The sequence below is a fragment of the Lethenteron reissneri genome, chromosome 67 (assembly GCF_015708825.2).
Source record: "Lethenteron reissneri isolate LAM-NWPU_2019-01 chromosome 67, ASM1570882v1, whole genome shotgun sequence".
Classification (NCBI taxonomy): Eukaryota; Metazoa; Chordata; class Hyperoartia; order Petromyzontiformes; family Petromyzontidae; genus Lethenteron; species Lethenteron reissneri.
The window spans coordinates 4,751,936-4,777,667 of record NC_083845.1 but is presented as its reverse complement, the minus strand read 5'-3'; the positions used below and the strand labels follow the sequence as shown (position 1 = coordinate 4,777,667).

Genomic DNA, 25,732 nt, shown 5'->3' with positions numbered 1-25,732 from the left:
GGGGCCTCCCCCCCCTTAGGTCGACTCGGCCTCAAATGAGTACTCGGTGCGACGTGTCAAAAACACGTTGTCTGTCGTCTCTGCCCTGGGGAGCGCAGTCGGACGCCGCCACGCGAACCCTCGTGACTGCGCCGAGGCGCTTCTGGATGGCGAGCGCACCAGCGGTGTGACCACCGTCTACCTGAGCGGGGACCCCGCGCGGCCGCTGCAGGTCTACTGTGACATGGAGACCGACGGGGGCGGATGGATCGTGCGTACCGACACGCACGCGCACACACACACACACACACGCTGTAACATACACAAACACACACACCATACATACACACCACACACACACACACCACACACCATACATACACACCACATACACACACCACACACACACCACACACACACGCTGTAACACACACACACCACACCACACACCATACACACATATACCACACACCAAGACACACACCACACACACACACACGCTGTAACATACACACACACGCTGTAACACACACACCACACACACCACACACACGCACACCACACATACACCACACACACACACCACACACACCACACACACACGCTGTAACACACACACACCACACACACACACACAACACACACCACACACACACACCACACACACACACACCACACACACACACCACACACACCACACACACCACACACACCCCACACACACACACACACACCACACACACACACACCACACACACACACACAACACACACCACACACACACACCACACACACCACACACACCACACACACCCCCCACACACACACACACACCACACACACACACACCACACACACACACACAACACACACCACACACACACACCACACACACACACACCACACACACACACCACACACACACCACACACACCACACACACCACACACACCACACACACCCCACACACACACACCACACACACACACACCACACACACACACACCACACACACACCACACACACACACCACACGCGCTGTAACACACACACGCTGTGTGTGCGTGCCGTGGCGAGCAGGTCCTGCAGAGGAGACAGAACGGGAAGACCAACTTCATGCGCGGTTGGAAGGAGTACGAGAAGGGATTCGGGGAACTCACGGACGAGTTCTGGTTCGGTACGCGGGGGGGGGTGGAGTGGGGGGTGGAGTGGGGGGTGGAGTGGGGGGTGGAGTGAGGGGTGGAGTGGAGGGGGGGTGCATGGGGTGGAGTGGGGGGTGGGGGGGGTGGAGTGGGGGGTGGAGTGGGGGGTGGAGTGGGGGGTGGAGTGGGGGGTGGAGTGGAGGGTGGAGTGGGGGGTGGAGTGGAGGTGGAGTGGGGGGTGGAGTGGGGGGTGGAGTGGGGGTGGAGTGGGGGGTGGAGTGGGGGGTGGAGTGGGGGGTGGGGGGGGGTGGAGTGGGGGTGGAGTGGGGGGTGGAATGGGGGTGGAGTGGGGGGTGGAGTGGGGGTGGGGGGGGGTGGAGTGGGGGTGGAGTGGGGGTGGGGGGGTGGAGTGGGGGTGGAGTGGGGGTGGAGTGGGGGTGGAGTGGGGGGGGGTGGAGTGGGGGTGGAGTGGGGGTGGAGTGGGGGTGGAGTGGGGGTGGAGTGGGGTGGGGGGGGGTGGAGTGGGGGTGGAGTGGGGGGTGGAGTGGAGGGTGGAGTGGGGGGTGGAGTGGGGGGTGGAGTGGGGGGTGGGGGGGAGTGGAGTGGGGGTGGAGTGGGGGGTGGAGTGGGGGTGGAGTGGGGGGTGGAGTGGGGGGTGGGGGGGGTGGAGTGGAGGTGGAGTGGGGGGTGTAGTGGGGGGTGGAGTGGGTGGTGGAGTGGGGGATGGAGTGGGGGGTGTAGTGGGGGGTGGAGTGGAGGTGGAGTGGGGGGTGGAGTGGGTGGTGGAGTGGGGGGTGGAGTGGGGGGTGGAGTGGTGGAGCAAGGAGTGTAACGAGGGGGAGGGGGGGATGGACAGAACGTGTGGATGGGGAGAGGGGAGTGACGTGTGGACTGGGTGGTGAGTGACCCTCTCCCTCCTCCTCCTCCTCCCCCCTCCTCCTCCTCCCCCGTGCGTGCCCCCAGGGCTGCGCGACGTGCACGCGCTGACGTCCCAGGGGCGCTACGAGCTGCGTGTGGACCTGCGCAGCGGCGCCGAGTCCGTGTTCGCCACCTACGACAGCTTCTCGGTGGGCGAGCCGGGAGGCCTCTACAAGATCCGCGTGGGGCAGTACGCCGGCACCGCCGGTGAGCAGGCCCCGCGGCCGCTGTGCACTACAGCGCCCCCCCCCCCTCCCGCCGCGTCTGTGCCCCCCTGACCCACGTGTCTGTGCCCTGACCCACGTGTCTGTGCCCCCCTGACCCACGTGTCTGTGCCCTGACCCACGTGTCTGTGCCCCCCTGACCCACGTGTCTGTGCCCTGACCCACGTGTCTGTGCCCTGACCCCCGTGTCTGTGCCCTGACCCCCGTGTCTGTGCCCCCCTGACCCACGTGTCTGTGCCCTGACCCCCGTGACTGTGCCCTGACCCACGTGTCTGTGCCCCCCTGACCCACGTGTCTGTGCCCTGACCCACGTGTCTGTGCCCTGACCCACGTGTCTGTGCCCCCCTGACCCACGTGTCTGTGCCCTGACCCCCGTGTCTGTGCCCCCCTGACCCACGTGTCTGTGCCCTGACCCCCGTGACTGCCCCCCTGACCCACGTGTCTGTGCCCTGACCCCCGTGTCTGTGCCCCCCTGACCCACGTGTCTGTGCCCTGACCCCCGTGTCTGTGCCCCCCTGACCCCCGTGTCTGTGCCCTGACCCCCGTGTCTGTGCCCCCCTGACCCACGTGTCTGTGCCCTGACCCCCGTGACTGTGCCCTGACCCACGTGTCTGTGCCCCCCTGATCCACGTGTCTGTGCCCTGACCCACGTGTCTGTGCCCTGACCCACGTGTCTGTGCCCTGACCCACGTGTCTGTGACCCCCCCTGACCCACGTGTCTGTGCCCTGACCCCCGTGTCTGTGCCCTGACCCCCGTGTCTGTGCCCCCCTGATCCACGTGTCTGTGCCCTGACCCACGTGTCTGTGCCCTGACCCACGTGTCTGTGCCCTGACCCACGTGTCTGTGACCCCCCCTGACCCACGTGTCTGTGCCCTGACCCACGTGTCTGTGCCCCCTGACCCACGTGTCTGTGCCCTGACCCACGTGTCTGTGCCCCCCCTGACCCACGTGTCTGTGCCCTGACCCACGTGTCTGTGCCCCCCTGACCCACGTGTCTGTGCCCTGACCCACGTGTCTGTGCCTTGACCCCCGTGTCTGTGCCCTGACCCACGTGTCTGTGCCCCCCCCTCCCCCCCACGTGTCTGTGCCCTGACCCACGTGTCTGTGCCCTGACCCACGTGTCTGTGCCCTGACCCACGTGTCTGTGCCCTGACCCACGTGTCTGTGCCCCCCTGACCCACGTGTCTGTGCCCTGACCCCCGTGTCTGTGCCCTGACCCCCGTGACTGTGCCCTGACCCACGTGTCTGTGCCCCCTGACCCACGTGTCTGTGCCCTGACCCCCGTGTCTGTGCCCTGACCCCCGTGTCTGTGCCCTGACCCACGTGTCTGTGCCCTGACCCACGTGTCTGTGACCCCCCCTGACCCACGTGTCTGTGCCCTGACCCACGTGTCTGTGCCCCCCTGACCCACGTGTCTGTGCCCTGACCCACGTGTCTGTGCCCTGACCCCCGTGTCTGTGCCCTGACCCACGTGTCTGTGCCCTGACCCACGTGTCTGTGACCCCCCCTGACCCACGTGTCTGTGCCCTGACCCACGTGTCTGTGCCCCCCTGACCCACGTGTCTGTGCCCTGACCCACGTGTCTGTGCCCCCCTCACCCACGTGTCTGTGCCCTGACCCACGTGTCTGTGCCCTGACCCACGTGTCTGTGCCCTGACCCACGTGTCTGTGCCCTGACCCACGTGTCTGTGCCCCCCTGACCCACGTGTCTGTGCCCTGACCCACGTGTCTGTGCCCCCCTGACCCACGTGTCTGTGCCCTGACCCACGTGTCTGTGACCCCCCCTGACCCCCGTGTCTGTGCCCCCTGACCCACGTGTCTGTGCCCTGACCCACGTGTCTGTGCCCTGACCCCCGTGTCTGTGCCCTGACCCACGTGTCTGTGCCCCCCTGACCCCCGTGTCTGTGCCCTGACCCACGTGTCTGTGCCCTGACCCCCGTGTCTGTGCCCCCCTGACCCACGTGTCTGTGCTCTGACCCACGTGTCTGTGCTCTGACCCCCGTGTCTGTGCTCTGACCCCCGTGTCTGTGCCCTGACCCCCGTGTCTGTGCCCTGACCCCCGTGTCTGTGCCCTGACCCCCGTGTCTGTGCCCTGACCCACGTGACTGTGCCCTGACCCCCGTGTCTGTGCTCTGACCCCCGTGTCTGTGCCCTGACCCCCGTGTCTGTGCCCTGACCCACGTGACTGTGCCCTGACCCACGTGACTGTGCTCTGACCCATGTGTCTGTGCTCTGACCCACGTGTCTGTGCCTTCCTGACCCACGTGTGTGTGCCCTGACCCTCGTGTCTGTGCCCTGACCCATGTGTCTGTGCCCTGACCCACGTGACTGTGCCCTGACCCCCGTGTCTGTGCCCCCCTGACCCACGTGTCTGTGCCCTGACCCACGTGTCTGTGCCCTGACCCACGTGTCTGTGCCCTGACCCACGTGACTGTGCCCTGACCCCCGTGTCTGTGCCCCCCTGACCCACGTGTCTGTGCCCTGACCCACGTGTCTGTGCCCTGACCCACGTGTTTGTGCCCTGACCCACGTGTCTGTGCCCTGACCCACGTGTCTGTGCCCTGACCCCCGTGTCTGTGCCCTGACCCACGTGTCTGTGCCCCCCCCTCCCCCCCACGTGTCTGTGCCCTGACCCACGTGTCTGTGCCCTGACCCACGTGACTGTGCCCTGACCCACGTGTCCCCCCCCGGCCAGGCGACTCCATGACGTACCACCAGGGCCGCCCCTTCTCTACGCACGACCGCGACAACGACATCGCCATCACCAACTGCGCCGTCTCCTACAAGGGCGCCTGGTGGTACAAGAATTGCCACCGCGCCAACCTCAACGGCCGCTACGGTGACAACAGTCACAGCCAGGTGCCCGCCACACCACGCCACCACGAGCTCACCATACCGCCACCACGACCAGCACAACTACACCGCCACCACCACCATCACCACCACCACAACCGCCACCACCGCCACCACGAGCTCACCATACCGTCACTACCACCACAACCACCACTACCACCACAACCGCCACTATCACCACAACCGCCACCACCACAACCGCCACCACCACAACCGCCACCACACCGCCACTACGACCGCCGCCACCGACACCACCACCACCACCTCCAACCACACCGCCACCACCACTGCCATCACACCAATACTACCGCCGCCACAGCACCACCATAAGGCCACCACCACCACACTGCCACCACCACATCACCACCGCACCTCCAGCAAGACAAAAACGAAGATCCCCCGTGTAGCCTCAACAGACTGTAGGGGCAAGTGCTGTTAGCGAGCACCTATGAAGGCCGGCACGGCACACGAGGGAGTGGGTGGCCAGCACCACGCCCGGCCGCCTTTGTCTCCCCGGTGGCGATGTTTACACACCGCACCGGGTACAGTACCCGTTTAAGGCTGAGTCGACCTAGGGGAGGTCCAGGACCGGTTCAGATAAGCGTCACTGGCGATGGCCACGAGCGGGAATTGAACTCAGGTCCCAATGTCACCACCATCATCACCACCACCCCCAACACCATCAACACACCTCACCACCACACCCCAACACCATCACAACACCCTGATACCACACCCCAATGTCATCACCATCACCATCACCACACCCCAACACCATCAATACACCCTGACACCACACCCCAACACCATCAACACACCTCACCACCACACCCCAACACCATCAACACCCCTCACCACCACGCTCCAACACCATCAACACACCTCACCACCACACCCCAACACCACCAACACACCCTGACACCACACCACAATGTCACCACCATCACCACCCCAACACCATCACAACACACCTCACCGCCACGCCATAACCACACCGCCACCACACCACGAACGCCGCAGGTTGACTCAGCCTCAAATGAGTACCTGGTGCGGTGTGGAGTAAACATCGCCACTGGGGAGACAAAGGCGGCCGGGCGCGGTGTTGGCCACCCACCCCCTCGTGTGCCGTGCCGGCCTTCATAGGTGCTGCTCGCTAACAGCACTTGCCCCGACAGTCTGTTAAGGCTACACGGGGGATCTTTGCCTTTGTCTGTATGGTGGGGAGCAGTGGTGCAGCGGTTAGCGCTACGAACCCGGCGACTCGAGTTCGATTCCCGCTCACGGCCAACTCCAGTGGCGATTATATAAATCGGTTCAGGGGGCTCGGCTAGGTCGACTCAGCCGCAAATGAGTACCTGGTGCGGTGTGTAAACATCGCGACGAGGGAGACAAAGGCGGCCGGGCGTGGTGCTGGCCACCCAGCCCCTCGTGTGCAGTGCCGGCCTTCATAGGTGCTCGCTAATGGCACCTGGCCCAACAGTCTGTTACAGGCTACACGGGGGATCTTTGTCTTTGTATGGCAGCAGGCAGATACGGTCACTCACGTGTGTATTTGTGTGTGTGCACGTATGTGTGTGCGTGCGTGTGTGCGCGTGTGTGTGCGCGTGTGTGTGCGTGTGTGCGTGTGTACGTGTGTGCGCGCGTGTGTGTGTGCACGCATGTGCGCGTGTATGTGCGTGCGTGTATGTGCGTGCGTGTGTGTGCGTGTGTGTGCGTGCGTGTATGTGTGTGTGTGTGCGTGCGTGTGTGTGTGTGCGTGCGTGTGTGTGCGTGCGTGTGTGTGTGTACGTGTGTGTGCGTGTGTGTGTGCGTGCGTGTGTGTATACGTGTGTGCTTGTGTGTGCGTGTGTGTGTGCGTGCGTGTGTGCGCGCGTGCGCGTGTGTGTGTGTATACGTGTGTGCGTGTGTGTGCGTGTGTGTTTATGCGTGTGTACGTGCGTGTGTGCGTGTATACGTGTGTGTGTGCGCGTGTGTGTGTGTGTATACGTGTGTACGTGTGTGCGTGCGTGTGTATGTATACGTGTGTGTGTGTGTGCGTGTGTGTGCGTGCGTGTGTGTGTATACGTGTGTGTGTGTGCGTGTGTGTGTATACGTCTGTACGTGTGTGTGCGTACGTGTGTGTGTGCGTGTGTGTGTGTGCGTGTCTCAGGGTGTGAACTGGTACCACTGGAAGGGCCATGAGCATTCCGTGGACTTTGCCGAGATGAAGGTTCGGCCTCACGACTTCAAACTCTCGCTCAACCGAGTGCAGCGCTCCGGGGGGGCTCAGTGAGCCCCCCGGGACCCCATCGCCCCCCCCCCCCACCCACCACCACCCCCTCCCAGTACGAGAGATTCACATGCCCTTTAAGTAATAATGTCAATAATGATATTGATGGTGATGATGATGGTGATGATGGTGGTACGGGCAGGGAGGGGGTGAGGAGCTATTAGCACCACTGGCGGTGGTGTTCCACATCGCGAGGGGGTGTGCAGAGGGGGGGGGGGGGGTGGAGGGGGTGGGGGGGGCACGGTGCCCCCCGCGGTGACACCCAACTTTTCGAAAGAGCCAGGGTTCATCGTTAGTTTCTGCCCAAGGGGGTTGAGATCACTTGGTGGGTGCAATGTGTATTTTAAAAAATGTACCCACAGCCCCTTCCATCATCTCGGCGACAGAGCAAATCAGATGGAGTCCGTCACGGTTTGGGGTTTTCAGCGGAATAAATAAATAATAAACAATAAACGCTCGAAGCCTGCGCAAAATGATTCTAGATGTGAAGATTTCGTGACTGCAAGGATTCATATTCTTAGTTTTTTCGGTAAAGTCACGTAGGTAAAAAAATGAAATTTTAATTTTAATTTCATTTTTTAATTTCATAAAATTAAATTTCATTTTTTTATTTCATAACAAAATAAAATTAAAATTTTTATTAAAATTTTAATTTCATTTTTTACCTACGTGACTTTACCGAAAAACTAAGAGTACAAAATTATTCTGTTCGAACGGCGCTCCTCCGGAGATATTGCACCCGGCGTCGTGAGCTGTCGACAAAAAGAAGAAATCTGACCGCTCGCGTGAATCAATTTTTGCTCGAAAGATATCAGAAAATATCTTTCGATCACCAAATGCTAAATACCGTCAGCTCTTGCAAAATCTTTTATGTTGTTATATCAGGGCTCTGCGACGCATTTGACCACGGCTTAGCATCGGCAAGGCTCGACTTTTGCCACTCACTATCTTTTACAATTTTATTTCACCATGTGTAAGGCCACGTGGCTTTTTTTCAACAGAAGTGAGCCGGCCACCAATGGCATCTCAACAAAGTGGCTTGTTCCCTCATCGCGTGGAAATTTACAGCAGCTGCCAGACACTCTAAACGCGTGACGGCGATTCTAAACGTTGAGGGTAAAACCCACGAACCTCCTGCGCACCAGGCGAGGTGATTAACATCTCGCCAACCAGTGCGACCTAACCCAACGAGAAACTAAATCCCGAACCGTGACCGTGACTTCAATGGAACGGGAGGCGGCAGCGTTGGGGCTGGAGGGTTATTGGAGGGTCAGGCTCGCTCCGCACCTCGCACCGCGTCGCTGACGCTCAAAGGCGCGTCCCATCTTCCCGCCTGGGTCTCGCAGCGTCTGCCGTTCGTCCGATCGTCTTTTTACGCAAACGCTCCGCTACTCGTTCAGTGCCCCCGCCCGCCCGCCATAGTTCAGCAAGCACCCCCCGCCACCCCCCCCATGCAAGCCCTTTGGCGTTTGCGTCAAAGGAAGATCAATCCCCTAGGAATTCTGCACGGGGGCACCCGGAGGTTCAGGGTTGGGTGCATTGTTGAGGGCGATGGGAAGCGTGGGTAATGGGATGGGAGCGGGTCTGTGGTGTAGTAATAGGTTTTTACCCTTTCAACTGGTTGATTGGTGTAAATGCTTACCCCGAGCTCTCATACTCTGATGGTGCATTGTCTTTGAGTTGTGCGCCTTTTGGCGTCATCTGGTCCAACCCATGTGAGACTAGGCTCTAAGAAAAGCTGTCTCGGGTGTGGACCAATCAATTTCAAGGACAGTGTATACATTATCAGAGTTATGTTTTTTGTTTGCATTCCGACTGCAGATTTTGTGGTCAATGCAAACATGACTCCTTGTAAAAAAAGGTGTCAGTTTATTTGCCAGATAAAAAGGGTTAAAAAACAATTATCATATATATTTTCTTTTTTACTGGCAAATGAGGTTCCAATGGTGTAAATGCTTACCCCGAACTCTCATACTCTGATGGAGCATTGTCTTTGAGTTGTGCGCCTTTTGGCGTCGTCTGGTCCAACACCAATGGAGACTAGGCTCTAAGAAAAGCTGTCTCGGGTGTGGACCAATCAACTTCAAGGACAGTGCATATCACCATCAGAGTTGTTTCTCCTTCTTGGTTCTTTCGGTAAAGTCACGTGACTTTACCGAAAGAACAGAAAGGACCAAGAAGATGAATCCCTGCAGTCACGAAAGCTTTAGATCGAAATTTAGAGTTGTTTCTTTTTGTTTGCATTTTGACTGCTTGCGTTGTGGTTATTGCAAACATGACGCCTTGTATAAAGGTGTCAGTTTTTGTACCAGTTGAAAGGGTAAAAACCTATTACTATATTTTGCCACTGGTAAAGGAGACGTCTCATAGTGTGTCTGTTGTGTTTCTCCGCTCGAGGTGTCTCCTACCTCCCTCCCTCCCTCCTCCTCACTCCCTCCACCTCCACCACCTCCTCCTCCTCTCCGAGCTGGACTCACTCACCCTTCTCCCATCATCGCCCCGTTCAGAGGCTGCGGTCCGTCCACCACCACCACCACCACCGTTGGTTATGTACCCACTCTCCCTCCCCCTCCCCACCTTGTATCCATCCGTATTGCGGCTCATTGCTAATCTTATACTTGTAAGGGTGCGTTCACGTTTTTTTGCGTTCTCTCGTCGTTAGTTAGTGAGGGTAGTTCTCTTCGTTACCGGGTTGTTGTAGCGTGTGACGTAGAGTAGTCGGTAAGCATGGGGGGGGGGGAGGGGAGGGGGTGGGGGGAGGGGCTTCGATTGTGTCGTCACGTGTCACGTGGCACGTGACCGTCACGTGGCACGCGGCGCGTGACCGTCACGTGGCACGCGGCGCGTGACCGTCGGGTTCTCGCCGAGGGCTCGGGACGCTTGAGCGCATGTCGGGTTCACCTGGTTCACCGGGTTCACCTGGTTCACCGGGTTCACCTGGTTCACCCGGTTCACCTGGTTCACCAGGTTCGCCTGGTTCACCTGGTTCGCCTGGTTCACCTGGTTCGCCTGGTTCATCTGGTTCACCCGGTTCGCCTGGTTCACCTGGTTCACCGGGTTCACCCGGTTCGCCTGGTTCACCTGGTTCATCTGGTTCACCTGGTTCACCGGGTTCACCTGGTTCGCCTGGTTCGCCTGGTTCACCTGGTTCACCGGGTTCGCCCGGTTCGCCCGGTTCACCTGGTTCACCTGGTTCGCCTGGTTCGCCCGGTTCACCCGGTTCGCCTGGTTCACCTGGTTCGCCTGGTTCGCCCGGTTCACCCGGTTCACCCGGTTCGCCCGGTTCACCCGGTTCACCCGGTTCGCCTGGTTCGCCCGGTTCACCAGGTTCGCCTGGTTCGCCTGGTTCACCGGGTTCACCCGGTTCACCGGGTTCGCCTGGTTCACCTGGTTCACCGGGTTCGCCTGGTTCACCGGGTTCGCCTGGTTCACCTGGTTCACCTGGTTCACCAGGTTCACCTGGTTCACCTGGTTCACCTGGTTCACCGGGTTCGCCTGGTTCACCGGGTTCGCCTGGTTCACCGGGTTCGCCTGGTTCACCGGGTTCACCTGGTTCACCTGGTTCACCGGGTTCACCTGGTTCGCCTGGTTCGCCTGGTTCACCTGGTTCACCTGGTTCGCCCGGTTCACCTGGTTCACCTGGTTCGCCTGGTTCGCCTGCTTCACCTGGTTCACCTGGTTCACCGGCTTCACCTGGTTCGCCTGGTTCGCCTGGTTCGCCTGGTTCACCCGGTTCGCCTGGTTCACCCGGTTCGCCTGGTTCGCCTGGTTCACCGGGTTCACCTGGTTCGCCAGGTTCACCGGGTTCACCCGGTTCACCTGGTTCGCCTGGTTCGCCTGGTTCACCTGGTTCACCCGGTTCGCCTGGTTCACCTGGTTCACCCGGTTCGCCTGGTTCGCCTGGTTCACCCGGTTCGCCTGGTTCGCCTGGTTCACCCGGTTCACCTGATTCGCCTGGTTCACCCGGTTCACCCGGTTCGCCTGGTTCACCTGGTTCACCAGGTTCACCAGGTTCACCAGGTTCACCAGGTTCACCAGGTTCACCAGGTTCACCTGGTTCGCCGGGATTGCTGGGACGTCCACGCAAGCCGAGCCGATTTCATTGAACTGGGCAACGTTGCTCAAGTCTGAGACGCAGTCCCGGCAAACGTGGAAAGCGTTGCAGGGTCAACCACGTGCCCCCTCCCCGCCCCCCTCCCCCCGCCCGGGAAATTTGGACAAACGTTGCCACGTTTACCGAGATGGGGGCGTGTGGGGGGGGGTGGGGGGCAGTCTCAGGTGCAAGTGTGAGACTAAACTAAGATGTTTTAGTTGTTACCAGGCAGGTGCACACTGAGCTACGTAGCTCTCTTCCTGGTTCTTTCGATAAAGTCACGTAGAAGGGAAATAATAAAATAATAAAAAACACACAAAAAAATAATTATTTTCAGAGGTGGGACAAAGTCATTGTTATGCAAGTCCAAGTCGAGTCTGAAGTCATCAAATTCATGACTCGAGTCTGACTCGAGTCCAAGTCACATGACTCGAGTCCACACCTCAGAGGTGGGACAAAGTCATTGTTATGCAAGTCCAAGTCGAGTCTGAAGTCATCAAATTCATGACTCGAGTCTGACTCGAGTCCAAGTCACATGACTCGAGTCCACACCTCAGAGGTGGGACAAAGTCCTTGTTATGCAAGTCCAAGTCGAGTCTGAAGTCATCAAATTCATGACTCGAGTCTGACTCGAGTCCAAGTCACATGACTCGAGTCCACACCTCAGAGGTGGGACAAAGTCATTGTTATGCAAGTCCAAGTTGAGTCTGAAGTCATCAAATGCATGACTCGAGTCTGACTCGAGTCCAAGTCACATGACTCGAGTCCACACCTCTGATTATTATATCATAACTTTTTTATAATAAATATTTTATAATGTTTTATTTTTATTATTTTATTGTTTCCCTTCTACGCGACTTTACCGAAAGAACCAAGAAGATGAATGCCCGCAGTCACGAAAGAAGCTTTAAATCGAAATCTACGTAGCTCTCTTTCAGGAAGGGACCTCCGTGTCCCACTTGGCATCGTCACCGCGTGAAGATTCATTGCAGACAAACACTCTCAGCTGGCAGCGCGGAGGGGCGGGGGGCCAGCCAACAATCGACGCGAGCCAGAACAAACCGAGTGCAGCGATGGCACGGCCACAATCCTCCGCAGTAGCCTAGCAAACAACAACAACACTACGAGACCTCCTTTTTGTTTGCATTTTGACTGCTTGTGTTGTGGTTATTGCAAACATGATGCCTTGTATAAAGGTGTCAGTTTTTGTACCAGTTGAAAGCGTAAAAACCTACTACTATATTTTGCCACTGGTAAAGGAGATGTCTCATAGTGTAAATGCTTCACCCCGAGCTCTCAATACTCTGATAGTGCACTGTCTTTGAGTTGTACGCCTTTTGGCGTCATCTGGTCCAACACCATGTGAGACTAGGCTCTAAGGAAAGCTGTCTCGGGTGTGGACCAAACAACTTCAAGGACAGTGCATATCATCATTATCATCATCAGAGTTGTTTCTTTTTGTTTGCATTTTGACTGCTTGTGTCGTGGTTATTGCAAACATGATGCCTTGTATAAACGTATCAGTTTTTCTACCAGTTGAAAGGGTAAACACCTATTATTACTACAACAACAACAACAAAAACCGCTTCACTCTCAACGGCAGCTTGCTGCAGTGTCCCATTCCCCGGTTCGCTGGGAGCCAGGCGGCAGAGGTCGCAACCGGGTACCCGATACCCGTACCCTACCCGATACCCGTACCCTACCCGATACCCGGGTACCCGTTTGCGACCCTGGTGCGGCCGGGTACGGGTATGCCGTGAGTCACTGGTGAGTCACCGTTTGTCACTCATTTCCCAACGTCTTGTCTCTTCTCACAATTCAAGTTTCCTAGAATCAACCCACCCGCGCCTGCAACATGGCTTCATCCCAGAGGTCGCAATCGGGTACTCGTACCCTACCCGATACCTGGCCGGGTACGGGTAGCCGGGTATCGGGTGCGGGTACGGGTACCCGATTGCGACTCTGGTGCGGCCGGGTACGGGTAAGGAATCAAAACCCGTTTGCGACCTCTGCCAGGCGGGCAACGCGATGCGAGCGAGCGAGCGAGCGGGTTCCGCGAGAGACGCAGCTACTGGTGGCACGTGGTGGCACGTGGTGGGCACATGGTGGGCACGTGGTGGCACGTGGTGGCACGTGGTGGCAGGTGGTGGCACGTGGTGGCACGTGGTGGCCCCTCGGTGGGGACGCGAGGCCTTCGGGGGCCGGGACGTTCACACCAGACAGCACGGCAACGGCGGGATGCCGACTCTATTTTTGTTATATCTACATCGAGCAGAGCTGGGGGGAAATCAAAGAAACTAAAGAGGGTTTTTTTGTAGTATTTTTACACGTGAAATGGGGGGCAGGGGTGGGGGGGGCTGCCGGTTTCTGGAACGTAAGAATTGCGGTCCTTGCGTAGAAAACACGGAGACGCCATCTCCAGCACGCCGTGTTCATGTTGTTAATGAGGGGAGCCAAAGAAGTAATCGCCACCAAGTGTACAAACGTCACCGCATGGCCTGCCGTGACGCTTCAAGCTGCCTCTGCTGGACTAGAGCCCCATTGGCTAGAGCCAGAGACACGCCCACTAGACACAGAGACACGCCCACTAGACACAGAGACACGCCCACTAGAGCCAGGGAGACGCCCACTAGAGCCAGAGACACGCCCACTAGACACAGAGACACGCCCACTAGACACAGAGACACGCCCACTAGACACAGAGACACGCCCACTAGAGCCAGGGAGACGCCCACTAGAGCCAGAGACACGCCCACTAGACACAGAGACACGCCCACTAGAGCCAGGGAGACGCCCACTAGAGCCAGAGACACGCCCACTAGACACAGAGACACGCCCACTAGACACAGAGACACGCCCACTAGAGCCAGGGAGACGCCTACTAGACACAGAGACACGCCCACTAAACACAGAGACACGCCCACTAGAGCCAGGGAGACGCCCACTAGAGCCAGAGACACGCCCACTAGACACAGAGACACGCCCACTAGAGCCAGGGAGACGCCCACTAGAGCCAGAGACACGCCCACTAGACACAGAGACACGCCCACTAGAGCCAGGGAGACGCCCACTAGAGCCAGGGAGACGCCCACTAGAGCCAGGGAGACGCCCACTAGAGCCAGGGAGACGCCCACTAGAGCCAGGGAGACGCCCACTAGAGCCAGGGAGACGCCCACTAGAGCCAGGGAGACGCCCACTAGAGCCAGGGACACGCCCACTAGACAGCTGTAATCCAAAACGTCTCACTGCTTTGCACGCTCCGTGTGCACGTTCACCTCAACCCCCAGCTGCTCTGCTGCTGGTCACGTGCGTCCACAATGCTGCAGCTGCAGCTGCAGCAGCTGCTGCTGCTGTTGCTGCTGCAGCTGCTGCTGCTGCTGCTGTTTGCTGCTGCTGCTGCTGTTTGCTGCTGCTGTTGCTGCTGCAGCTGCTGTTTGCTGCTGCTGCTGCTTGCAGCTGCTGCTGCTGTTTGCTGCTGCTGCTTGCAGCTGCTGCTGCTGTTTGCTGCTGCTGCTGCTTGCAGCTGCTGCTGCAGCTGCTGTTTGCTGCTGCTGCTTGCAGCTGCTGCTGCTGTTTGCTGCTGCTGCTGCTTGCAGCTGCTGCTGCTGCTGCTGCAGCTGCTGTTTGCTGCTGCTGCTTGCAGCTGCTGCTGCTTGCAGCTGCTGCTGTTGCTGCTGCAGCTGCTGTTTGCTGCTGCTGCTGTTTGCTGCTGCTGCTGCTGTTTGCAGCTGCTGCTGCTGTTTGCTGATGCTGCTTGCAGCTGCTGCTGTTTGCTGCTGCTGCTGTTGCTGCTGCAGCTGCTGTTTGCTGCTGCTGCTGTTTGCTGCTGCTGCTGCTGTTTGCTGCTGCTGCTGCTGTTTGCTGCTGCTGCTTGCAGCTGCTGCTGCTGTTTGCTGCTGCTGCTTGCAGCTGCTGCTGCTGCTGTTTGCTGCAGCTGCTGCAGCTGCTTCGGCTGTTGCTGCTCCTGCAGCTGCTGCTGCTGTTTGCTGCTGCTGCTGTTTGCTGCTGATGCTGCTGCTTGCTGCTGATGCTGCTGCTTGCTGCTGATGCTGCTGCTGCAGCTGGGACCGGTGCCATAGCTGGCGCCCAGCGGTAGCGGTGCCGGAGGGTGAAACTGCGGGGGCACTACCCCCCCCACCCACCCACCCCCACCGTCCTCTCTCTCTCTCTTTTGGATTTTGTTATCGAATGCAAATATTTAAAACAATGTCATAATAAACGTCCATTGGTATTTTTCACGCTTGCAACGTTGCATTTTTCTCCCCCCCCCCCCATCCTTCGTCTTCTTCTCATCCGTGCCGCGCGGTTTCGGAGCGCACGGCGCGGGCAGCCTGGAGGCCACGCGCGGGTCACCACGAGGGGGCCCGGCAGCGGCCACCCACTCACTCACTCACCCAGCCACCCACTCACCCACTCACCCAGCCACCCACTCACCCACTCACCCAGCCACCCACTCACCCAGCCACCCACTCACTCACTCAGCCACTCACCCACTCACTCACTCAGCCACTCACCCACTCACTCACTCACCCAGCCACCCACTCACTCACTCAGCCACCCATTCTGCCAGCCACCCACTCACCCAGCCACCCACTCACCCATTCTACCAGCCACCCACCCACTCAGCCACCCACTCATTCACTCACCCAGCCACCCACTCACTCACCCACCCACTCACCCACCCAGCCACTCACCCACCCACTCACTCACTCACCCAGCCACCCACTCACTCACCCACCCACTCACCCACCCAGCCACTCACTCACTCACCCATTCTCCCAGCCACCCACTCACTCACTCACCCACCCACCCACTCACTCACCCACTCACTCACTCACCCAGCCACTCACTCACCCAGCCACCCACTTACTCACCCAGCCACCCACTCACCCACCCAGCCACTCACTCACCCAGCCACCCACTCACCCACCCACTCACCCACCCAGCCACCCACTCACTCACTCACCCAGGCACTCACTCACCCACCAGGGCCGTATCATTAACTCTCTCGCCTGGAGGTCGTGGGTTCGATCTCGACCCTGAGGCCTGCTGCTCTATATTTAGAGTTTGCGGTGTCTCTCTGCCCGTGGTCGCGTGGGTTTTTCTCCTGTTCCTCCGTTTTTTTTCCCCTTCACATTTAGAATCAACGACATCACAACACGATAATTGTTTTTTTACCCTTCTATTTGGCAACAAAACTGACACCTTTTTTTACAAGGAGTCGTGTTTGCATAGACCACAATACCTGCAGTCATAATGCAAACAAAAAACATAACTCTGATAATGTATGCACTGTCCTTGAAGTTGATTGGTCCACACCCGAGACAACTTTCCTTAGAGCCTCGTCTCATATGGGTTGGACCAGATGGCGCCTTTTTGCATACATTATCAGAGTTATGTTTTTTGTTTGCATTATGACTGCAGGTATTGTGGTCTATGCAAACATGACTCCTTGTATAAAAAGGTGTCAGTTTTGTTGCCAGATAGAAGGGTAGAAAACCAATTATCATATTTTTTACTGCCAAATGAGGTTCCAATGGTGTAAAAGACATCACAACACGTTCAGAGTATTTGGCAGCTGCTGTACATTTCCACAAGACAAGCCACTTTGTGGAGCTATCATTTGTGATTGCCAGGTGGTCGCTTCTGAAAAAGAGCTACCTAGCTCAGTGGGCCTTACCTGGTCAAATAAAAAGAAATGTGAAAAGTTCAATAGTTTATAGAATTGAGTGAAAGAGTTCGCTTTAACCAATTGCAATGCAGGCCTTGATGAATAGTGCAAGTACGCCCCGCAAGCAAGGCCGTAGCCATGGGGTCAACATTGGGGGGGGGGGCAAATCTTCCAGGAAAAAAAATCTAAATTTGAAAATAATTTTCTGACATTTCCTGCCTAAAATATTGAAAAATTCACTAACACATAGGATGGATTTCGATTTAAAGCTTTCGTGACTGCAGGGAATCATCTTCTTGGTTCTTTCGGTATTGTCACGTAGAAGGAAAATAATAAAATAATTAAAATAAAACATAATAAAATACAATTCTCACGACGTTTCGGCCACAACGCAAGCAGCCGTCTTCAGGTGGAGAACAGGTCTGTCTACGTGACTTTACCGAAAGAACCAAGAAGACATAGGATGGACTTTTTACGTATTTTTAAATCCTTTATATTAAGTTCGCTTGCTTGCTTAGGACCGTGCAAATCTTTCGGTCGTTTTTTAACCCACTTCCCGTGATCCAATCGAGCTGACATTTTTCACACAGACTCGTTGTGCGTGACAATTAATGTTCGTGAATTTTTTCCCCCAAAATTTTACACTTTTTAGGACAAAAATATTATATTTAATTACCAATTTCTTAATGGTGCAATGCAATCATCTGACCCATAGGTGGCAGCCATCTCAAGCCAGAGGACGAGAGGACTCTAGCCGCCACGCATATAAAGGATTTATAGTGAAAAACTTTGTTTTTACTGGTTATACTTATTTACAATAATGTCTAATAGTGTATTGTATTACATTTCTCTGTTTTTTATTTTTTACCTTTTCTTGTTTCATTGTATGTGATGGCAGAGATTAGGGATTAATAAAGTACAACCATAACCACAATCATTGAAAACAGAAATCTATTTTATAGCAATATATTGGGGGGGGGGGACATTTTGGTCATATTTGAATATTGGGGGGGATGTGTGTCCCCCAAATATTATGATTACGGCCTTGCCAACAAGGATTGGTCTAATATAAGAATTGGTTTTACCCTTTCTGGCAATAAAACAGGAGGTGTTAGGATGTTAAGTCACCAAACGGAAACCTTTTGCAAGCAATCATGTCTGCATTAACCACATGTACGTGTGGTGTACATGCAAACAAAACACACAAAAACCATGCTCTGGTAGTATATGATGCATTGCCTTTGAAACTGGTTGGTCCACACCAGAGACAGCTTTCTTTATGGCAGGAGTGGGGAACCTTTTTTCTGCCATGGGCCATTTAGATATTTATATGACATCACTAGCGGTAAGTACCCGGCGTTGCTCGGGCGAAAAAGGCAGACACACACATGGACTTACACACAGACATTGACCCACACACATGGAAACACATCGACTTAGACGCACACACACATACATAGTTAAACCCAGGATGGATCGTTAGCAGGCCAGCCTAAATGTTTCTAACTGGCGAAGATGTCCCATTAGGGGGATGCACGTTTCGCAAGCGTAGAGAAGGGAGGGAATTACCGTGGCCGAGAAGACCTGGAGCTTCATGCGGAGCGAGAGACCAGGTAGATTCCACACAGCTTAACGCAGCCGATGAAAAGATAATGGCGCTCGACTGATTTGAAGTGAGACCTCTGCTGTGAAACGGGAGCCGGTCATGAGCACACTGGCCAGGTATGGGAATCTCGGCAATCTTTCCACAACTGCCGCATCACCAATTGTGAGTTGTGGGGGTGGAGTGCAGGAGTGGTGAACCTTATTTCTGCCAAGGGCCATTTTGATATTTATAACATCATTCGCGGGCCATACAAAATTATCAACTTAAAAATTTGCCTGTTATATTTGGTCGAACATTTAATGAACTCGCCCCTAATGCGATGGGCTGGAACTGCTTCTCTCTGGCGAGGCATGTGATGTTAGCTGGTATTGATGATGTTGCTGCTGCTACTCGCAACTGCTTTTCCAGGTTTGCTCCTAGATTTATTGAATTTCGAGTCCCGCCTGCGGTTGCCTTGGCAGGGCCAGAGACCAAATGATTTTGCGGGCCTTCTACGGCCCGCGGGCCGGACGTTCCCCCCCCCCCTGATCTAGAGGCTCGTCTCAAACAGTGTCAGACCAGAGGACGCCAAAAGGCGAACAGCACAAAGACAAATGCCACGATCAGAACATTGAGAGGTCGGGGTGAGCAGCTACATCAGATTCTAGATTTGAAGCTTTCGTGACTGCAAGGATTCATAGTCTTAGTTTTTTTCGGTAAAGTCACGTAGGTAAAACATTAAAAAAGTAAAATAAAATAAAAATCACGACGTTTCGGAGGCAACACAAGCTTCCGTCTTCAGGTGGAACCGTCACAGCCACGACAGCTGTATCAAGTAAATGAGAGATTGCAGGAGCTACCACTCCGTTCTCCAACCATTATATATACGGAGTGGTAGCTCTTGCAATCTCTCATTTACTTGATACAGCTGTCGTGGCTGTGACGGTTCCACCTGAAGACGGAAGCTTGTGTTGACTCCGAAACGTCGTGATTTTTATTTTATTTAAATTTTTTTATGTTTTACCTACGTGACTTTACCGAAAACACCTAAGAATACGCTACATCAGAATCAGAATGGGTTTTATTCGCCATGAAAGTTCGCACGGACTAGGAATTTACGTTGGCCGGAAGGTGCATATACATTCAACATATAGGAATCTTAAATCTTAAATAAGTGGTTTACAAGTCTAACTATACTAAAGGTACAAGTCTAACTAATACTAAGGAGCTAAAGTATGTAAAAATTGAATAAAATAAAATCTAAAATATACAATAGCTATAATATACAATATAAAATTACAAAAATGCAAATAGGGTAACATAGTGCAAATATGACAGGGTGTCATTGTGCAGATATTGTGTTAAACTCCGCTTGAGCGTTGTAACTTAGTCTGTGAGTGTTTTGCAAGACGAGCAATTTTTTAAAATAAATATTAACTTGATAAACGAGCGAGGTCTTGCAATACGAGTAGTACGTGTATACGCTTTGTCTGCCGAGCGTCACGTGATCACAACTGATATACGAGTGCTTTGGATTACAAACACGTTTACGGAACGAATTATGCTCGCAATCCAAGGTTTTACTGTATTTGATTTGAGCTTGATTGGATGTTGACAACCCTGGTTGCCCACTAGGAAGCAACTTGAACCAGAATCGTTCAGATTTGGGGCAATGCTTTTTAATTTTGACACAGTGGGGCATGCTGAGCGAGCCATTGGGCTGACGACGATCGCTCAAAAATTGCCTCGAGGATTATGAATTTTGATTTAAAGCTTTCGTGACTGCAGGGATTCATCTTCTTGGTTCTTTCGGCAAAGACACGTAGAAGGGAAATAATAAAATAATACAAATAAAACATAATAAAATACAATTCTCACGACGTTTCGGCCACAACGCAAGCAGCCGTCCTCAGGTGAAGACCAGGTCTTAGAGTCGCGGTATCTCTTCAGAAAGGTGAGAGACTCGATTAGCTGAGCCTTCTTATTACGGAGCTTGTTGAAGGATCTTAAAGTTTTATGGAATCCCACCCCGTAGTGGCGGTTAAATTTCGATCTAAAGCTTTCGTGACTGCAGGGATTCATCTTCTTGGTTCTTTCGGTAAAGTCGCGTAAGACCTGGTCTTCACCTGATGTCGGCTGCTTGCGTTGTGGCCGAAACGTCGTGACAATTATTTTATTATGTTTTATTTTTATTATTTTATTGCTTCCCTTCTACGTGATTTTACCGAAAGAACCAAGAAGATGATGACTTTAGCAGCGTTGCCACATGTCCAGGCCCTGTTGCCAATTCCCTGACTGGCCCGCGTTTCGTTCGACTCAGGGTCGTTTCTCGGGAATCGGCGTCCGAATTCGGGTGGCTGCAAGTGGTTCTCCACTGCCATCTGGTGGAATTGTGCACAAGGGTAGGTACAGCGGTGCAGGAAACTGGCACGGCTTTGGATAATTCACTGGTCAACACACTTCTTTCTGGCATAAGGTATTCCAACGGTTTTAAGGTAATTTTGGGGTGCTGATTTCAAATCTGGCATCAGTTTTTGAGGACGGCTGCTTGCGTTGTGGCTGAAACGTCGTGAGAATTATTTTATTATGTTTTATTTTTATTATTTTATTATTTCCATTCTACGTGACGACTTTACCGAAATAACCAAGAATACGATCAGCTCTTTTTTACTCGAGGTGCACACATGACCGCTCAACGCAGTGGCTTATATACATTCTCTGATTATAACACTGGTCAACACACTTCTTTCTGGCATAAGGTATTCCAACGATTTTAAGGTAATTTTGGGGTGCTGATTCCAAATCTGGCATCAGTTTTTGTCTATCACGTCAGGTTTTTGAGATATCAAATATTGCATTTTCAATAAAAACTGCAGAAGAAAAAGATTAAATAAATGTGGACATCTACATAAAATGATATTATAAACGCACTATCCTAAAAATACAGCACCATATTTTAACACTAAAGCAGTCACTGACTCGCAAAAACTTGCAATCATAAGTGACAGAGTTAATTTTGGGTAAAATCAATGAAAATGGGGTATATGCCGATAGCATATAAATGAGATGTGATAGAGCAAATCTGAGATCAGATTTGGAATCGGCACCCTGAAATTAGTCTAAAACAGCTGCAAAAGTCCAGGCCAGAAAACAATGGGTTTTTTTTGTTGACCAGTGTAATAGACCTTAAAAGGCCACCTGGAAAACCAATTTTTATCAGGAATTTATCTGCGCCGTCCAGAAACGTGTTTGCGGGCAGCAGGTCAAAACCAGGTCAACCGCGGCGTCTCACAACGTTGGTTAGTGCCAGCCCGTTTTCATACATCCGTAGTGTGTTCACCAGTCAAGTCGATTTACAGAGTGTACCCCAACTCCTGTACCCTATCCTAAACATACACACAACGCACACAATTCCAGGAGATTTGCAGAGTGTACCCCAACTCATGTGTTCTACTCTACACGCACACAAGTTGATTAACAGAGTGTACCCCAACTCCTGTACCCTATCCTACACGCACACAAGGAACACAATTCCAGGAGATTTGCAGAGTGTACCCCAACTCATGTGTTCTACTCTACACGCACACAAGTCGATTAACAGAGTGTACCCCAACTCCTGTACCCTATCCTACACGCACACACAACGCACACAATTCCAGGATATTTACAGAGTGTACCCCAACTCCTGTGTTCTACTATACACGCACACACAACGCATACAAGTCAAGGCAATTAACAGAGTGTACCACAACTTCTGTATCATGCTCTACACACAACGCACACAAGTCAAGTCGATTAACAGAATGTACCCCAACTCCTGTGTTCTACTTTACACGCAACGCACACAATTCAAGTCGATTAACAGAGTGTACCCAACTCCTGTGTTCTACTTTACACGCAACGCACACAATTCAAGTCGATTAACAGAGTGTACCCCAACGCCTGTATCCGACTCTACAAGTACACAACGAACACAATTCCAGGATATTTACAGAGTGTACTCCAACTCCTGTATCATGCTCTACACACAACGCACACAAGTCGATTAACAGAGTGTACCCAAAATCCTGTATCCTACTCGACACGCACACACAACGCACACAAGTCGAGTCGATAAACAGAGTGTACCCAAAATCCTGTATCCTACTCGACACGCACACACAACGCACACAAGTCGAGTCGATAAACAGAGTGTACCCAAAATCCTGTATCCTAAAAAAAATGTATGTCAATAAATACATAGGTTTGATGAAACAAAGTAGCTGTACTTACATGCCCCGACCTTATTTTATTTTGAGATCGTTTACCCTTTAACAGACTTGCTGGGGCAAGGGGCCGTCCATAAATGACGTCACGCACCTAGGGGGGGGGGGGTGGGGGGTCAGACATTTGTGACGATGTGTGACGAGGGGAGGGGGTTTGAGAAATGTGGCGTCACATAAAAATTGCACAACTCTAAATAAATGTAGACAACACGTTCTACTTAAAGAGATAGACTTTTTAAGAAATCTTCTTGGTTCTTTCGGTAAAGTCACGTAGAAAGGAAGTAATAAAATAATAAAAATAAAATAAGGACGGCTGCTTGCGCTGTGGCCGAAACGTCGTGAGAATTATTTTATTGTGTTTTATTTTTATTATTTTTTATTATTGTATTATTTCCCTTCTACGTGACTTTACCGAAAGAACCAAGAAGATGAATCCCTGCAGTCACGAAAGCTTTAAATCGAAATTTTTAAGACGTTTTCTCCTACAACATCAGAGTGCAACGTCACATTAAATACGCACTACAATGACAATAGAATAAAGCGATTTGAAGCATGTTTTATTTTCAAAATGGAAATATGGTTTTGGGGGGGGGGGGGGCAGAGCTTTGTGACGTCATATTTGAGGCGGGGGGGGGTCTGACTTTTTGTGACGCCGTGTGACGAGGGGTGGGGAGGAGGGGTCAAAAATCGTCCAAAATCGCGTGACGTCATTTATGGACGGCCCCTATACATTATACACTACACGTTGGGCTCTATAGAGACCCGTGGTTCAGCAATGAGTCATTAACAGGGGCGCGTTGTGGCAAGCTTCGGGACCACTTCCTGGAGTCGTGGAGTTCTTCCATTACTAGTAGGGTACATTTCATTAAAGCGTGTTTTAAAAAAAGTTGTTTTTAAATATTACTCATTATTATTATTGTATTATCAGGTAAAGCCCGCTGAGCGATCATTCAGACGGTGTCTACTCGACAGACCTGTTCTTCACCTGAGGACGGCTGCTTGCGTTGTGGCTGAAACGTCGTGAGAATTATTTTATTATGTTTTTATTTTTATATTTTTATTTTATTATTTCCATTCTACGTGACTTTACCGAAAGAACCAAAAAGACGATCAGCTCTTTTTTACTCGAGGTGCACACATGACCGCTCAACGCAGTGGCTCATAAACATTCTCTGATTATAACACTGGTCAACACACTTCTTTCTGGCATAAGGTATTCCAACGGTTTTAAGGTAATTTTGGGGGGTGCTGATTCCAAATCTGGCATCAGTTTTTGTCCATCACATCAGGTTTTTGAGATATCAAATATTGCATTTTCAATAAAAACTGCAGAAGAAAAATATTAAATAAATGTGGACATCTACATAAAATGATATTATAAAGACACTATCCTAAAAATACAGCACCTATTTAACACTAAAGCAGTCACTGACTCGCAACAACTTGCAATCATAAGGGTAAAATCAACGAAAATGGGGTATGCCGATAGCATAAAATTAACCGGTAAAAACAAAGTTTTTCACTATAAATCCTTTATATGCGTGGCGGCTAGAGTCCTCTCGTCCTCTGGCTTGAGATGGCTGCCACCTATGGGTCAGACGATTGCCTGCCACCATTAAGCAATTGGTAATTAAATCTAATTAATTTTTTCCTAAAAAGCGTTACATTTTGGAGAAAAAATTTTCACGAAAATAAATTGTCACGCACAACGAGTCTGTGTGCAAAATGTCAGCTCGATTGGATCACGGGAAGTGGGATAAAAAACGACCGAAAGATTTGCACGGTCGTAAGCGCGCAAGCAAGCAAGCAAGTGAACTTAATATAAAGGATTTAAAAATGAGATGTGATAGAGCAAACCTGAGATCAGATTTGGAATCAGAACCCTGAAATTAGTCTAAAACAGCTGCAAAAGTCCAGGCCAGAAAACAATGTTGTTTTCTTGTTGACCAGTGTACTCAGAATATTGAATTACACTCGAGCAATCCTATGAGATATCCTGCTGCCTTGGATCGCACGTGGGAATGCACAGCAGCGGGCCAAATCATCTGAGCGCGTGTTGTTTCTCAATGCGGAGGAGGGAGGCCGAACGGGAGGAACCCAGAGAACAATCCACGCTGTGACCGCCACGGGGAGAGAGAGATAATAACGTCGACTCCAAATATACAATAACAGGCATCGCCTCGGTCCGGGATCGAACCCACGTGTCCTGTGTACCAAGGTGGGGGAGATCACATCTCTTCGCCACCGCGGCTCCCCTTAGAGATACATAGAGATACCCATGGATATATAGAGACCCATCGAGATACAGAGAGACCCATAGAGATACACAGATACCCATAGAGATACACAGAGACCCATAGATATACATAGAGACCCATAGAGATACACAGAGACCTGTAGAGATACACAGAGACCCATAGAGATACACAGAGACCCATATAGATACACAAAGACCCATAGAGATACATAAAGGCCAATAGAGATACACAGAGACCCATAGAGATACACAGAGACCCATAGAGATACATAAAGACCAATAGAGATACACAGAGACCCATAAAGATACACAGAGACGCATAGAGATACACAGAGACTCATAGAGACACACAGAGACCCGTAGAGATACACAGAGACCCATAGAGATACACAGAGACCCGTAGAGATACACAGAGACGAATAGAGATACACAGAGACCCGTAGAGATACACAGAGACGAATAAAGATACACAGAG

The 25,732-nt window shown here is 52.8% G+C and overlaps 2 protein-coding genes across 2 annotated transcripts in view; both read left to right on the top strand.

Annotated features, from left to right (window-relative positions):
* LOC133360112 (tenascin-R-like) overlaps positions 1-7,601 on the top strand; it is a 23,758-nt gene extending 16,157 nt beyond the window's left edge. Inside the window, exons 2-6 of the mRNA XM_061578698.1 lie at positions 20-250; positions 1,060-1,156; positions 2,085-2,246; positions 4,960-5,123; positions 7,267-7,601. Coding sequence (XP_061434682.1) covers positions 20-250; positions 1,060-1,156; positions 2,085-2,246; positions 4,960-5,123; positions 7,267-7,389 — 777 coding nt within the window. The 3' untranslated portion in view covers positions 7,390-7,601. The remainder of the gene's footprint in view (positions 1-19; positions 251-1,059; positions 1,157-2,084; positions 2,247-4,959; positions 5,124-7,266) is intronic.
* LOC133360169 (basic proline-rich protein-like) overlaps positions 1-14,894 on the top strand; it is a gene marked incomplete at its 3' end in the record, with an annotated part of 142,048 nt that extends 127,154 nt beyond the window's left edge. The window contains exon 2 of the mRNA XM_061578774.1: positions 13,352-14,894. Within this exon, the coding sequence (XP_061434758.1) occupies positions 13,914-14,894 (981 nt within the window). The remainder of the gene's footprint in view (positions 1-13,351) is intronic.
* Positions 14,895-25,732: the final 10,838 nt, after the last annotated feature.